We start from the raw sequence: 13905 nt of genomic DNA on the forward strand, positions 1-13905 counted from the left end.
TGGTTGTTTTCCTTCCCAGCTCAAATTGTGCTGAAATACTATTAAAAATACAAAAAAGTCCAGATACTAGTTGAAATTTGCTTTTGCTGTCATAGCAAACAGTGGGAAAGTGTTCTGGAAATGAGAAAGTTATTTTGCATACAACTGCTTAAAAATTGACTAGACTAGATGCTTTTAGTACTTTTCATGGCCTTGTTTAAAAGAACTGGTTTCATCCTTATATATCCTTGTTTTTGGAAAATTATAGTATTGTTGATTCCCTTGCAAAAGTAGCAATTTTTGTAAATTAACATTTAATGCTAATCAATGTTCTTAGTAATGCATAAATTAATGTTCTTGATAATACAATGTTTAGGGATTGTTGTTTATTCTAAAAGATATCTAATTCCTACTTAATACACTCTTATGTGAGGATTAAATATATAAATGGAAAATTGAGTTGCATCCAGAGAGATGAGGCCCTGCCATAGCATCTGTATTTCAAGCACATCTTACTGTAGGTATGACAGTAATGCCAGCCTATATTTGAGATCCATGGGCAGTCTGAATTAAAAAGCATTATCCATCTACGCTTCTGACAGAGGAAGTAATTTTGGAGAAAATTTTGCTGTTAAGTAGCCAGAATGATGTGTTAATAAAGCAGCAATGTATTTTCATTGTGGTTAAAAAGTAAGCAAAGTCAGATTTTGAGATATAGACAGTAAAATGAGTAATTTGAAGATGATTATTTTTAAAAACTAACATTTATTGAGTACTTATTGTGTACTAGGCACTTTCTCATAACATTTCTATGAGGTAGGAGTTGTTATCATCCCCATTTACAGGTGAGGCACCTGAGGCATTGAGAGGTCAAGTAAGTTACCCAAATCTCAAGACAGAAAGTGATAGGGGAAAATTTGAATTCATATATCCTGATGCTAGAGTCTGCCCTGCTTTGACCACTGTACAATATTATAAACAAACAAACCTCCAGAAATCATGAACAAGCACAATAAGGATTAATTATACACTACAGTTCTAGCAGCATGACTGGCTAAATAACCAAAAAATCTTCCTGCCACCTAGTACAGATAGATAAAATATGACATTTTTTTGAATACATAGGTGACATACATACATAATACATAAGTACATAAAATATATGTATAGAAAAATACAGACTCCAGAAACACAGGCAAAACTGAATTCCAGAACTGTAAGTATGGGAGCAGAAATGACAGCTAGCCCTGGGGAGACTGTCAGTTCTGATAACCTAGGGGCTCCTTGAGTCCATATGTGGCAGGAAGCTGGAACTGAGACCCTTGTATTAAGCTTACACCCACAAAAGTCTTAGTGAAATCATAGATAGAAAAAAATCCAACTCAGTACATAAGGAGATAGGAAGGAAGTGTTTTTATTCCTGTTTTACCTCCAGCTGGGAAAAAGTGCCCTGAGAATCTGTAGCCAGAGATTTATATTTCATGCAGGTTTAGGGTACAAGTTTACACTATGTGAGCCAGGAAGCTCCAAGCTGGAAAACATGTATTGGGCCAGTAATACTACTAGGAATCCTGGGAAAGGTAAGGAAAAAGTACACATTGCAGCTCGGGCAGGAGAAATGAAAAACTCAACCCCTGGGCATAGTTGGGTGGGAGCCAGAAAATGTCTTTGGCTCAGAACATCATACCTTTACCAACATTTACCTAGTAGAAATCTACTCTAGGAGAGGAGTAAGAAACTCCTGTTCAAGATCAACCACAGGTAGAAGGCAGAATTTAGCTGTCATAGGAAGGAGGGACAGAAAAGTGAAAAAGTCCTGTTCCCAGAGGCCCAAATAAACAGCACTCTACTAAGACTGAGCAAGAATCAAAATCACAGAGAACTCCCACTCTGCCCCCAAAACAATCTAACATGGAGCACAAAACTAAAGCAATCTTCCTCCAGGGGAAGACCAAAGAGAGAGCCTAAAAGCAGCAAAGATCAGAAAGGAACAAAGACAACAAGTAACAGTCACCTTACAGGCAATACAATGGCACTAAATTCATACCTTTCAATAGTTACCCTGCATGTAAATGGGCTAAATGCCCCAATCAAAAGACACAGGCTATCAGATTGGATTAAAAAACAAGACCCATCGATATGCTGTCTGCAAGAGACTCATTTTAGACCCAAAGACACCCCCACATTGAAAGTGAGGGGGTGGAAAACCATTTACCATGCTAATGGACACCAAAAGAAAGCTGGGGTGGCAATCCTTATATCAGACAAATTAGATTTTAAAACAAAGACTGTAATGAGAGATGAAGAAGGACACTATATCCTACTTAAAAGGTCTATCCAACAAGAAGATCTAACAATTGTAAATATCTATGCCCCTAACATGGGAGCAGCCAGTTATGTAAGGCAATTAATAACAAAAGCAAAGAAACACATTGACAACAATACAATAATAGTGGGGGACTTTAACACCCCCCTGACTGAAATGGACAGATCATCTAAGCAAAAGATCAACAAGGAAATAAAGACTTTAAATGACACACTGGACCAAATGGACTTCCCAGACATATTCAGAACATTCCATCCCAAAGCAACGGAATACACATTCTTCTCTAGTGCCCATGGAACATTCTCCAGAATTGATCACATCCTAGGTCACAAATCAGGTCTCAACCGGTACCAAAAGATTGGGATCATTCCCTGCATATTTTCAGACCACAATGCTTTGAAACTAGAACTCAATCACAAGAGGAAAGTCGGAAAGAACTCAAATACATGGAGGCTAAAGAGCATCCTACTAAAGAATGAATGGGTCAACCAGGAAATTAAAGAAGAATTAAAAAAATTCATGGAAACCAATGAAAATGAAAACACAACTGTCCAAAATCCTTGGGATAGAGCAAAGGCAGTCCTGAGAGGAAAGTATATAGCAATACAAGCCTTTCTCAAGAAACAAGAAAGGTCCCAAATTCACAACCTAACCCTACACCTAAAGGAGCTGGAGAAAGAACAGCAAATAAAGCCTAAACCCAGGAGGAGAAGAGAAATAATAAAGATCAGAGCAGAAATCAAACAATTCTAAGAACATATTATGAGCAACTCTATGCCAGCAAATTAGATAACATGGAAGAAATGGGTGCATTCCTAGAGATGTATCAACTACCAAAATTGAACCAGGAAGAAATAGAAAACCTGAACAGACCTATAACCCCTAAGGAAATTGAAGCAGTCATCCAAAATCTCCCAAGAAACAAAAGCCCAGGGCCAGATGGCTTCCCAGGGGAATTCTATCAGACATTTAAAGAAGAATTAATACCTATTCTCCTGAAACTGTTCCAAAAAATAGAAATGGAAGGAAAACTTCCAAATTCATTTTATGAGGCCACCATTACCTTGATCCCAAAACCAGACAAAGACCCCATCAAAAAGGAGAATTACAGACCAATATCCCTGATCAACATGGATGCAAAAATTCTCACCAAAATACTAGCCAATAGGATCCAACAGTACATTAAAAGGGTTATTCACCATGACCAAGTGGGATTTATCCCTGGGCTGCAAGACTGCTTCAACATCCGCAAATCAATCAACGTGATACAATACATTAACAAAAGAAAGAACAAGAATCATATGATCCTCTCAATAGATGCAGAAAAAGCATTTGACAAAGTACAGCATCCTTTCTTGATCAAAACTCTTCAGAGTATAGGGATAGAGGGTACAAACCTCAATATCATAAAAGCCATCTATGGAAAACCTACAGCGAATATCATTCTCAATGGGGAAAGGCTGAGAGCTTTTCCCCTAAGGTCAGGAATGCGGCAGCGATGTCCACTCTCACCACTGCTATTCAACATAGTATTAGAAGTCCTAGCCACAGCAATCAGACAACAAAAAGAAATCAAAGGCATCCAAATCGGCAAAGAGGAAGTCAAACTCTCACTTTTTGCAGATGATATGATACTGTATGTGGAAAACCCAAAAGACTCCACCCCAAAACTGCTAGAACTCATACAGGAATTCAGTCAAGTAGCCAGCTATAAAATCAATGCACAGAAATCAGTGGCATTCCTATACACCAACAACAAGACAGAAGAGAGACAAATTAAGGAGTCGATCCCATTCACAATTGCACCCAAAACCATAAGATACCTAGGAATAAACTTAACCAAAGAGGCAAAGGATTTGTACTCAGAAAACTATAAAATACTCAGGAAAGAAATTGAAGAAGACACAAAGAAATGGAAAAACGTTCTATGCTCATGGATTGGGAGAACCAACATTGTGAAGATGTCAATGCTACCTAGAGCAATCTACACATTCAGTGCAATCCCCATCAAAATACCATCCACTTTTTTCAAAGAAATGGAACAAATAATCCTAAAATTTGTATGGAACCAGAAGAGACCCCGAATAGCCAGAGGAATGTTGAAAAAGAAAAGCAAAGCTGGCGGCATCACAATTCCGGACTTCCAGCTCTATTACAAAGCTGTCATCATCAAGACAGTATGGTACTGGCACAAAAACAGACACATAGATCAATGGAACAGAATCGAGAGCCCAGAAATGGACCCTCAACTCTATGGTCAACTTATCTTTGACAAAGCAGGAAAGAATGTCCAGTGGAAAAAAGACAGCCTCTTCAACAAATGGTGTAGGGAACATTGGACAGCCACATGCAGAAGAATGAAACTGGACCATTTCTTACACCACACACAAAAATAGACTCCAAATGGTTGAAAGACCTAAACGTGAGACAGCAGTCCATCCAAATCCTAGAGGAGAACACAGGCAGCAACCTCTTCGACCTCAGCCGCAGCAACTTCTTCCGAGAAACATCGTCAAAGGCAAAAATGAACTATTGGGACTTCATCAAGGCTTTTGCACAGCAAAAGAAACAGTCCACAAAACCAAAAGAGAACCAACAGAATGGGAGAAAATATTTGCAAATGACATATCAGATAAAGGGCTAGTATCCAAAATCTATAAAGAACTTATCAAACTCAACACCCAAAGAACAAATAATCCAATCAAGAAATGGGCAGAAGACATGAACAGACATTTTTCCAAAGAAGACATCCAAATGGCCAACAGACACATGAAAGAGTGCTCAACATCGCTCGGCATCAGGGAAATCCAAATCAAAACCTCAGTGAGATACCACCTCACACCAGTCAGAATGGCTAAAATTAACAGTCAGGAAATGACAGATGTTGGCGGGGATTCGGAGAAAGGGGAACCCTCCTACACTGTTGGTGGGAATGCAAGTTGGTGCAACCACTCTGGAAAACAGTATGGAGGTTCCTCAAAAGTTGAAAGTAGAGCTACCCTACGATCCAGCAATTGCACTACTGGGTATTTACCCCAAAGATACAAATGTAGGGATCCGAAGGGGTACGTGCACCCCAATGTTTTTAGCGGCAATGTCCACAAGAGCCAAACTGTGGAAAGAGCCAAGATGTCCATCGACAGATGAATGGATAAAGAAGAGGTGGTATATATACACAATGGAATATTATGCAGCCATCAAAAGGAATGAGATCTTGCCATTTGCAACGACGTGGATGGAACTGGAGGGTGTTATGCTGAGTGAAATAAGTCAATCAGAGAAAGACATGTATCATATGACCTCACTGATATGAGGAATTCTTAGTCTCAGGAAACAAACTGAGAGTTGCTGCAGTGGTGGGGGGTGGGAGGGATGGGGTGGCTGGGTGATAGACATTGGGGAGATTATGTGCTATGGCGAGTGCTGTGAATTGTGCAAGACTGTTGAATCACAAATCTGTACTTCTGAAACAAATAATGCAATATATGTTAAGAAAAAAAAAGAAGAAGATGGCAGGAGGGGAAGAATGAATGGGGGGAAATCAGAGGGGGAGGCCAACCATGAGAGATGATGGACTCTGAAAAACAAACTGAGGGTTCTAGAGGGGAGGGGTTGGGGGGATAGGTTAGCCTGGTGATGGGTATTAAAGAGGGCACATTCTGCATGGAGCACTGGGTGTTATGCGCAAACAATGAATCATGGAACACTACATCCAAAATTAATGATGTAATGTATGGTGATTACCATAACAATAAAAAAATTTAAAAAAGAAACACAAAGAAATGAAGAGGCCCAAAAACAGGGGAAAAATGAAGGTAAAAAAAATCCTTATATTTAATCACTCTAACAGATAAATTATTATCTAAAGCAAAAAAAGTAACAATTTATTGTGAGATTTATGACAGATGACAAAGTAAAATATGCAACAACAGCACAATAGGTAGAAAGGAGATACTGGAATTACACTGTTGAAAGATTCTTATGCTGTATGTATAGTAGTATATTATATTTTGAAAGTATTCAGTGATAAATAATATTGTAAGCTCTAGAACAAACACTAAAAATAAGGAGTATTTAACAAATAAGCCAATGAAATCATAAAAAATTTCAATTAATCCAAAGCCAGGTGGAAAAAAAGGTAAAAGGGACAAAAGAACTAGCAATATAGATTTAAATCTAAATGTATCAATAATTCCATTAAGTATAAATGATCTAAATACTCTGATTACAAGTAAAGACAATTATGTCAATGTTAATTCAAAAATAAAAACAAAAAAGGCAAAAAGGTTATGTCACCCCCTCTCTCCATTTAAAACCCTCAAATGGTTGGAAATGTTCTAAATCTTGATTGTGGCAGGGATCATATGACCATAAACCTTAGTCAAAATTCATAAAATAGTACACCTAAAAGGGATAGATTTTTACTGTATATAACCATACTTCAATAAACCTAAGTTAAATTTTTTTTAAATGAGAAAAACAAAGATATTTTCAGACCAATTCACAAGTACTCACTAAAAGAAACACTAAAGGGACAAAGGTAGTATTATAAATCCATGAGGAAATGATGAATACTTCAATAAACAGTGACACAGTGCTGGGGTACATGACTGTCATTATATAAAAAATAATATTAGATTCTTACTTTTTATCATGTCCAAAGATACAACAACAACAAAAAAAAAGCAAGCACCAGAGTCCTAAAAAGGTACACTGTTTTCCCAGTTTATGACTCTTTCTGAGAACTACACTCTTGACCTTCAATGCCCATGTTTGTTACTATAATGGCTTGGTCCCAAGCCATAGGTGACTAAACCTAGGGTGGATATTTGTCCCAAGCTAAGCCAATCAGATTTTTCTGTCACAGGAATTTGAAGTTTGACTTGATGGTTCTGGTTAATCTGTATTTTTCAACTGATGTGTTTTGTGAACTTATGAACTGAGGCTTCCATAGTGAACAACCATATGCACAGAGGAACAGAGATAGACCAATGAAGCAGCTGTGCAGAGAATAACACAGAAGACTGTTCCTACACCCTGAGAGAAGACAGAAAGAGCAGTTTTCACCTTCCAGAGGCCTGGGTGGCCCAGACTTTCTCTGAGGTACGCTTAAGATAGTCTAAGATACACTTAAGATAGAATAACCAAAAGAGTGAACCTTAGCTACATTACTGGGTTTTGCTATCAGGAGATAGAGAGGAGACTAAGCTTCTGTGGCCACTTATATTGGTGTCAAGAAAGATGACAGCCATAGATGACTAGACTGGGCTCAAGGGGCAAGAAGTGAAGTCTGAACTATAAGGATGGAGATTAATCCTTTAAAAGTCACCCAACCCATGGCCTGTGGACCAGTTGGTGCACAAATAACAGGTAGAAAGGGTGACTCCATTGAAATATTACTTTATTAGAAGAGCCAGCTTTCTTCCAGAAAATGACAGATTGTTTTCCTCAATTTACATATAACCCTGAAACCTCTGATTTCCTCAAATTTTAATTAAGATATAAATATACCAACAGCAATTTCTGAACTGTAATTTAAAAAATCTGAATGGCCACCAATGCATTGAAAGGAGTTCTAAAACAGAATTATAAAAACTTGGGGTATAATATTCTGTTAAGTAGCACATTTCCTGCTCTATCAGAGACATATTTTTTTGAATAGCTAAATATAGTTTCTCAGATTATGATAAATTTACTATAATTATCTAGAAGTTTCAATCTAAGAATGTTCACACTCAAGCAAATCTGACTTAGATATCTTGAAGTAAGGTTTCCAAAGTATAGAAACAAACAATAACTCAGACATTCAGAATGTAAGATTTCCTTATATGTATCTCATATTCCACAAGATGACTAAAATTACCAGTACAGTTTTAAAGGTAGTGAATGTGATCTCCTATTCCACACACTTCACACAGTAATTAAAAAACAAGGTTTTGGAAGTTAAATTGCCTGGGTTAAAATACTCATTCCACCATTTTAACTCAGTTATCTACGAAATTTCAAATTATTAAATCACTCCTGGCCTCAATTTCCTCATCTGTAAAATGGAATAATAATAACGTCTAACTCATAGGAATTTTTGAGACTATAGGGCACTTACAGTGGTACCTCATAACTATAAGAGCTCAACAATATTTATCATAGTATGTTTGAGATAAAGTCCAATGAAAAGACTTAAAATTAAATGACAACATGGATAATCATTTACAGGAAATGATTTATCAGATAAGAATAATTGTCCAAGCTTTTTATTTTTTCATTTTTTTAATTGTCCAAGCTTTTTAAAGTGATATAAATAAAAGGATAATAAAACCATTTGCAAAGTTCATATAGTTATCATGCTATCAATGATAGTAATTCAAAAAGATATCCATGAAATTGCATAAATTATCAAGTTATAGTATCTTAAAAACAGGTAGAAATACCTAGTTAAAATAAATACAGTGAATAGCCAAAAACTATTCGGGCCGGAAAGAGCCCCGGTGTCCATCAATAGGAGAATGTATACATGCCATACGTTGGAATATCACTCAGCCACAAAAAATAGGAATGTTATGCTTTGTGGAAGAAGCCTTACACAAAAGAGTATACACAGTACGATTCTGTTTATATGAAGTTCCAGAATAGGCAAAACTAACCTGTGGTGGAAAATAATCAGAGTAGTAATTTCCTACTGTGGGGTAACAATGAGGATTTACTGGGAAGGGGCATAAGAGAACTTCCTGGATGTTAGTCATGTTCTGTATCTGATTCAAGTGTACACTTTTGTTGGAACTCATGAATGGTATGCTTTACCTCTTGTGTATTTCATTGTACATAAATTTTACATCAAAAGAAAAAAACCAACCAAACAAAAACAACTTAATGATATGCATGCTGAAGCATTTGGGGGAAAGTATAAACATATCTGCAACTTATGTTGCAATGTATAAAAAGGATGAGTTGACAGATGGATAGAAGGATGGATAAGTATGTGATAAGGCAGCAAGAATAATAAAATGTTAATTGCAGAATCTGGGAGGTGGTAGGTATGTGGGTGCTTACTCTAAAGTCCTGTCAACTTTTCTCTATGTTTAAATACTTTCAGATAAAATAATTGAAAAATACTTTATGTTCCTTACCAGCGCCTGGAGTTATTAACAATCACTCCATTATCTATGGAGAAAGTATCTGTTGGCAATCCAGCAATATTCCAAGCTCTAATTTTTACTGGATCACCCAGAGTCTTACTCAATGAGAACTCTTCTGAACATGGGATTTTTTTCTCCTGTAAGAAATAAACAAATATCTAATGTTTTTTTTATCTTGTTGAAATGTTTTTTAAATTATTGATTTGTCATTAGATATTACTTAATAACTCTAAAAAATAGAAAAAACTGAATTGAAAGTTGGACTGTAGAAGTATTTTACTGATCAAACAAGAAGAAAAAACAAGATCCCACACTTTAAGCTATTTCTTCTCTTCTTCATCCTTATTACCATCTTTTCCTCCATAATACCCCAAAACATACTTTGAATGTTCAAAAGGAAACTTATGAAATATAAAACTATTACCTTGCACAACATGCTCCAATTTTCTGTACATTTTTGCCGAAAGCCAGAAGTGAAAGCACCAAGATAGGCTATTACTCCTGCTGAGACTAAGACATCACCAGTCAAATTTTCATAAATTATCTGAAGGTCATCTGCAGCCTGAGACCATCTGTAGATTAACCAAAGGAAAAATAACCTCACCAGAGAGAATGATGGAAGACAGTAATAGAAAGGGTAAGGGAATTCTAGTCCAAATTCTATAACAAAAAGCCATGAAATGTTGGACTCTTATCTATAAAATGAGGAGGTTGGGTCCCTTCTAGCACTGACATGCTATAATATATCTATGCTATATGAATGACAATCCATCTTTCATTATTAGATCACTAGGCATTTCTTGCAGAACTTGACCCTTGGGAATAAGCAAGAACAAAAACAAAAACACGCCGGCAGTTTGTCTAATAATTTTCTCCAGGATGATTTATTTGGTCTAGTGGCCCTGCTATTTGTTTCAGTATTTATTGTTAGTTTGTAAAACATAAAAAAATTTGCAATTCATTACCAAAAATTCCATTTAAGTTGTATAACAGCTGCCATACTCATGCTAAGGTTGGTATTTTTTCCATTTCATGAAGTCTTTACAATAAAAAAGTGCATTTCAAAACCACCTAATCTGCACTGCAAAGTACTGTCAAAGGCCTATTACCTTATCATGCTATTCACTCAACACATATAATTAATAAATGAGATAGCTGGCTGGCCACTACAAATAAATAGATTAGGGTAAAGTTAACTGTTTTTGTTAGATCAGTCCAGTTATATCTTCTTTGAAATGAATTTTAAGAAAATGAGCCATATATCCACTACTCCCCCTACCCCCGGCGAACATTTTATTACAAAAAAATTTGAACACACATGAAATTGGAAAGAATTATACAATGATCACCCACACACTCACCACTTAAAATAAAAATTATCCTTTGCCTTATAAAAAATTTGGAAACAAGTGGCAAACACCATCTTTGACACTGATATTCTGCTGGGAGAACCCTGGCCAGGTGCCTTGCTGAATGCCCCACATTCTAAACCAGACACTTAAAAATCAATAATCATAATAAACACCCAAAGAAAGTAACATATTCAGGCCTGACTTTCTTAAATGTTGTTAAAATAAGTAGAAATCTGACCTTGATTTTTCTCCACCTAGTCCTCCAATTAGTTTTGAGGCTCTTTCAAGCTTCTTAGCACAGAGTTCCACCTGGTCTTCTAAACGAGCCTTTTCCTCAGTTTTCTCAATAAATGTTCTTTGTAAATTTTCCAAATGATGTTCTACTTCTGCCAATTCTGCTCTCTTCTGATTCAGAAGCTCCATTATCTCAGCTAAGGACTTCTGAGCTTCTGTTAAGCGGGCTTTCTTAGGAGCCACTACCTGTTTGGGAACAATAAATGCAGCTAGGATGTGTGCTATTTAAAACTGACACCAAATAATCCTTTATAGATATGATGGGTTAAAAGTGATTCATTATTATTATAAATATATTTTTTATTTATAATAATAAATTATACAAAATAAGTATTTTGACTTAAATCTTACATATTATTTACCTAAAGTAAAATATATTTATAGGTCATATAAAATATATAAAACATTCTGGAGTAGCAAATGATCATCTATAAATGGATTATTATTTCAGACTAACAAAATGTTATAATATGTAGCAAAAACAGTACAAGATACAGCAAAATGTCTCAAAATAATGAGAAGTTGCCATTCAACTGTTGCCAAAAACAGAGGGGGAAAAAACATGTAGCAGAAATTATAAATGCTTCAAATATACAAATATGCTTTGTGTGTGTGTGTGTGTGTATGGCATTTTCAAGTCTGTGGTCTTCTTCCCAGTTGGCTGAAGCATACATTTGCCTTGGGGGTGATTAAGACTATGATAATAGAATCACAAAGAGAAAGAAAGCCTTGATAATATATCAAGAATGGGGTTTGGTCAACTTGATCAGGGAGTGTATTTTAAGCCATTGGTAGAAAGAATTGAGAAGTTGACCAAAGATAATATATGCCAGTTTGAAAGAAGGAAGATCTAAGTCTGCTGGTTCATTGCCATGAATGAAGCTGATGGCAAAGAGGGAAGGAGGAGGCAGGGATCAGACACCAAATGTCCTGTTTTCTCTCCTCAGGGGCTGAAATCCTGAAAGGGGAATGTGTTAAATAAATAGAGAGCAGGAAGCTCCACTTTCTACTTTTGACTTCAGAGGAGACCTTACTGAATATCTCCCTTCAACCCTCCCATAACAACATGGGGCAGCTGCATCAGAATTAAAATGGCGGTGTGGAGGTGTAGAGTGGGAAGTCAGGAAAGATTCTGAATGCCCTGGCTTCTCTGCTTCATGCCTTGTGAGACACGTGGACATGAGCTAGGTTGAGAGTTCCAAAACCTGTGATGGGGAGGGGACAAGATGTTCAATGGAAGAATATTCCAGATAAAATTAATTTTATTTCTCTGACAAGTCTACTCCCCCAAAACTAACAATCAAAATCCCTCCCTCTCTACAGGCACATGTACCTTACTAGGAATATCTTCCCAATTGTGACAGCCTCATCATTTATTCTATACTCTGAGATTATCCTACATGCATGCTACCATGTATTTTTATCTGCCTTTTTATTTATATTTCCTGCTTCCCTCAGTAGAATTCTGCAGAGGGCAAGGCCAGTGTTTCTGTGGTCCTTTGCTAGCTAAATTTACAAAATGCTTTTAACTATTCTCCATAAAAGGTTCTTGCCATTGCTTCAGAGCAACTGTCCATGCTCTGCCTCTTAACTCTACAGGATCTTCTAACTTCTGACACTTCGAATCAACTTTTTAATTTGCCACTTTGCCCCTGAAGTTTTGGCTTTTGCCCCAAGTCTCTACAGCTATAGGTCAGTCTGGCCGATTCATCCCTGTTCTCACAACCCTACCACTCACTACCACTAGCCAAGACCAGGTTATATCACACACAAGTATTCTCTTCATCTACTAGGTACCCAACATCTGATGTCTGTGCTGCAGCAAGGTACATTCTTTCTGGTATCTGTTTTAGAAACTTCTTAATTAGTCAATATAGGCATAGATTTTAGTTTCTGGGAACATTTCAATAGAAAAGGAATATGTTGATCCTCAAAATACCTTTGCAACTCTGTCATACACTTCCATAGCCATGATCCACTTGCACAGACCCTCAGCTGCAGAGGAAGCTTTAGCAATCTTAGAAGCGTCAAATTCAGGGTTTGTTAGGTATTCACCACGTATCTTCTGCATAACAGTCACCTATACAACAAACATTTCTATCTTAAAATTTCAACATATACAATCATAAGATGAAAGATTACAGACATTGAAGCAATATGTTTCCTCCAAAAAAAATTAAAAGACTGTTGGCGATTGGGAAAATATGTGGAAATGAGAAAAAAACAATTAAACCTTAATCAATAAATACAAGTTTGGATGGAAAAGTGCACTCTACTTTTTTATCTCACATACATTTGTGTTTCAGATTTATGAAACTATTATAAGACGGAGAACTGTTTCAAGTTAATAATACACTAAAACAGTAATTCATTAAATGACTTTCAATGGTATGAAGGAGTGGTTTTATGCATTATGAGAATTCATAATATAGTCAATAATATAACATGCCTGCATTATTTTAATCCTAAAAATGGACTATCTTATGTTTTATATAATATTGCATAATGTTAAAGATCTTATACACCTTGGCAAAGATATATGTATAGAAAAAATCCAATGAAACTCACTGGAATGTTGTCCTTGTCATATTCTCTCAATTCTCTTAAGAAATTCATATCTCCCAGAAGTTTTTTGCTAGGTCCCCAGTAATCTAGTATCTATAAATAAAATTTGTGGAAACTTATTAAACATACAATTAAAGATGCTCAGTATAAATTTTTCTTCTTGAAGTTTAAGGTATATTATCCAGAGAAACCATATATTTTCAAAATATCAACTTATACCTCTTTGGAAATAGACTCCTCTCCCCAAGAATGCACT

The 13905-nt window shown here is 36.2% G+C and overlaps 1 protein-coding gene across 2 annotated transcripts in view; it reads right to left on the reverse strand.

Annotated features, from left to right (window-relative positions):
* The window catches only part of DNAH12 (dynein axonemal heavy chain 12), a 231404-nt gene that overhangs the window by 62676 nt on the left and 154823 nt on the right, over positions 1-13905 (reverse strand). For both annotated transcript variants that reach the window (XM_027587796.2, XM_027587797.1), the window contains 5 exons: positions 13653-13742; positions 13024-13164; positions 11029-11270; positions 9863-10010; positions 9430-9575 (listed from right to left, as the gene is read on the reverse strand). In XM_027587796.2, the coding sequence (XP_027443597.1) occupies positions 9430-9575; positions 9863-10010; positions 11029-11270; positions 13024-13164; positions 13653-13742 (767 nt within the window). The remainder of the gene's footprint in view (positions 1-9429; positions 9576-9862; positions 10011-11028; positions 11271-13023; positions 13165-13652; positions 13743-13905) is intronic.

Source organism: Zalophus californianus, chromosome 1, assembly GCF_009762305.2.
Source record: "Zalophus californianus isolate mZalCal1 chromosome 1, mZalCal1.pri.v2, whole genome shotgun sequence".
NCBI lineage: Eukaryota > Metazoa > Chordata > Mammalia > Carnivora > Otariidae > Zalophus > Zalophus californianus.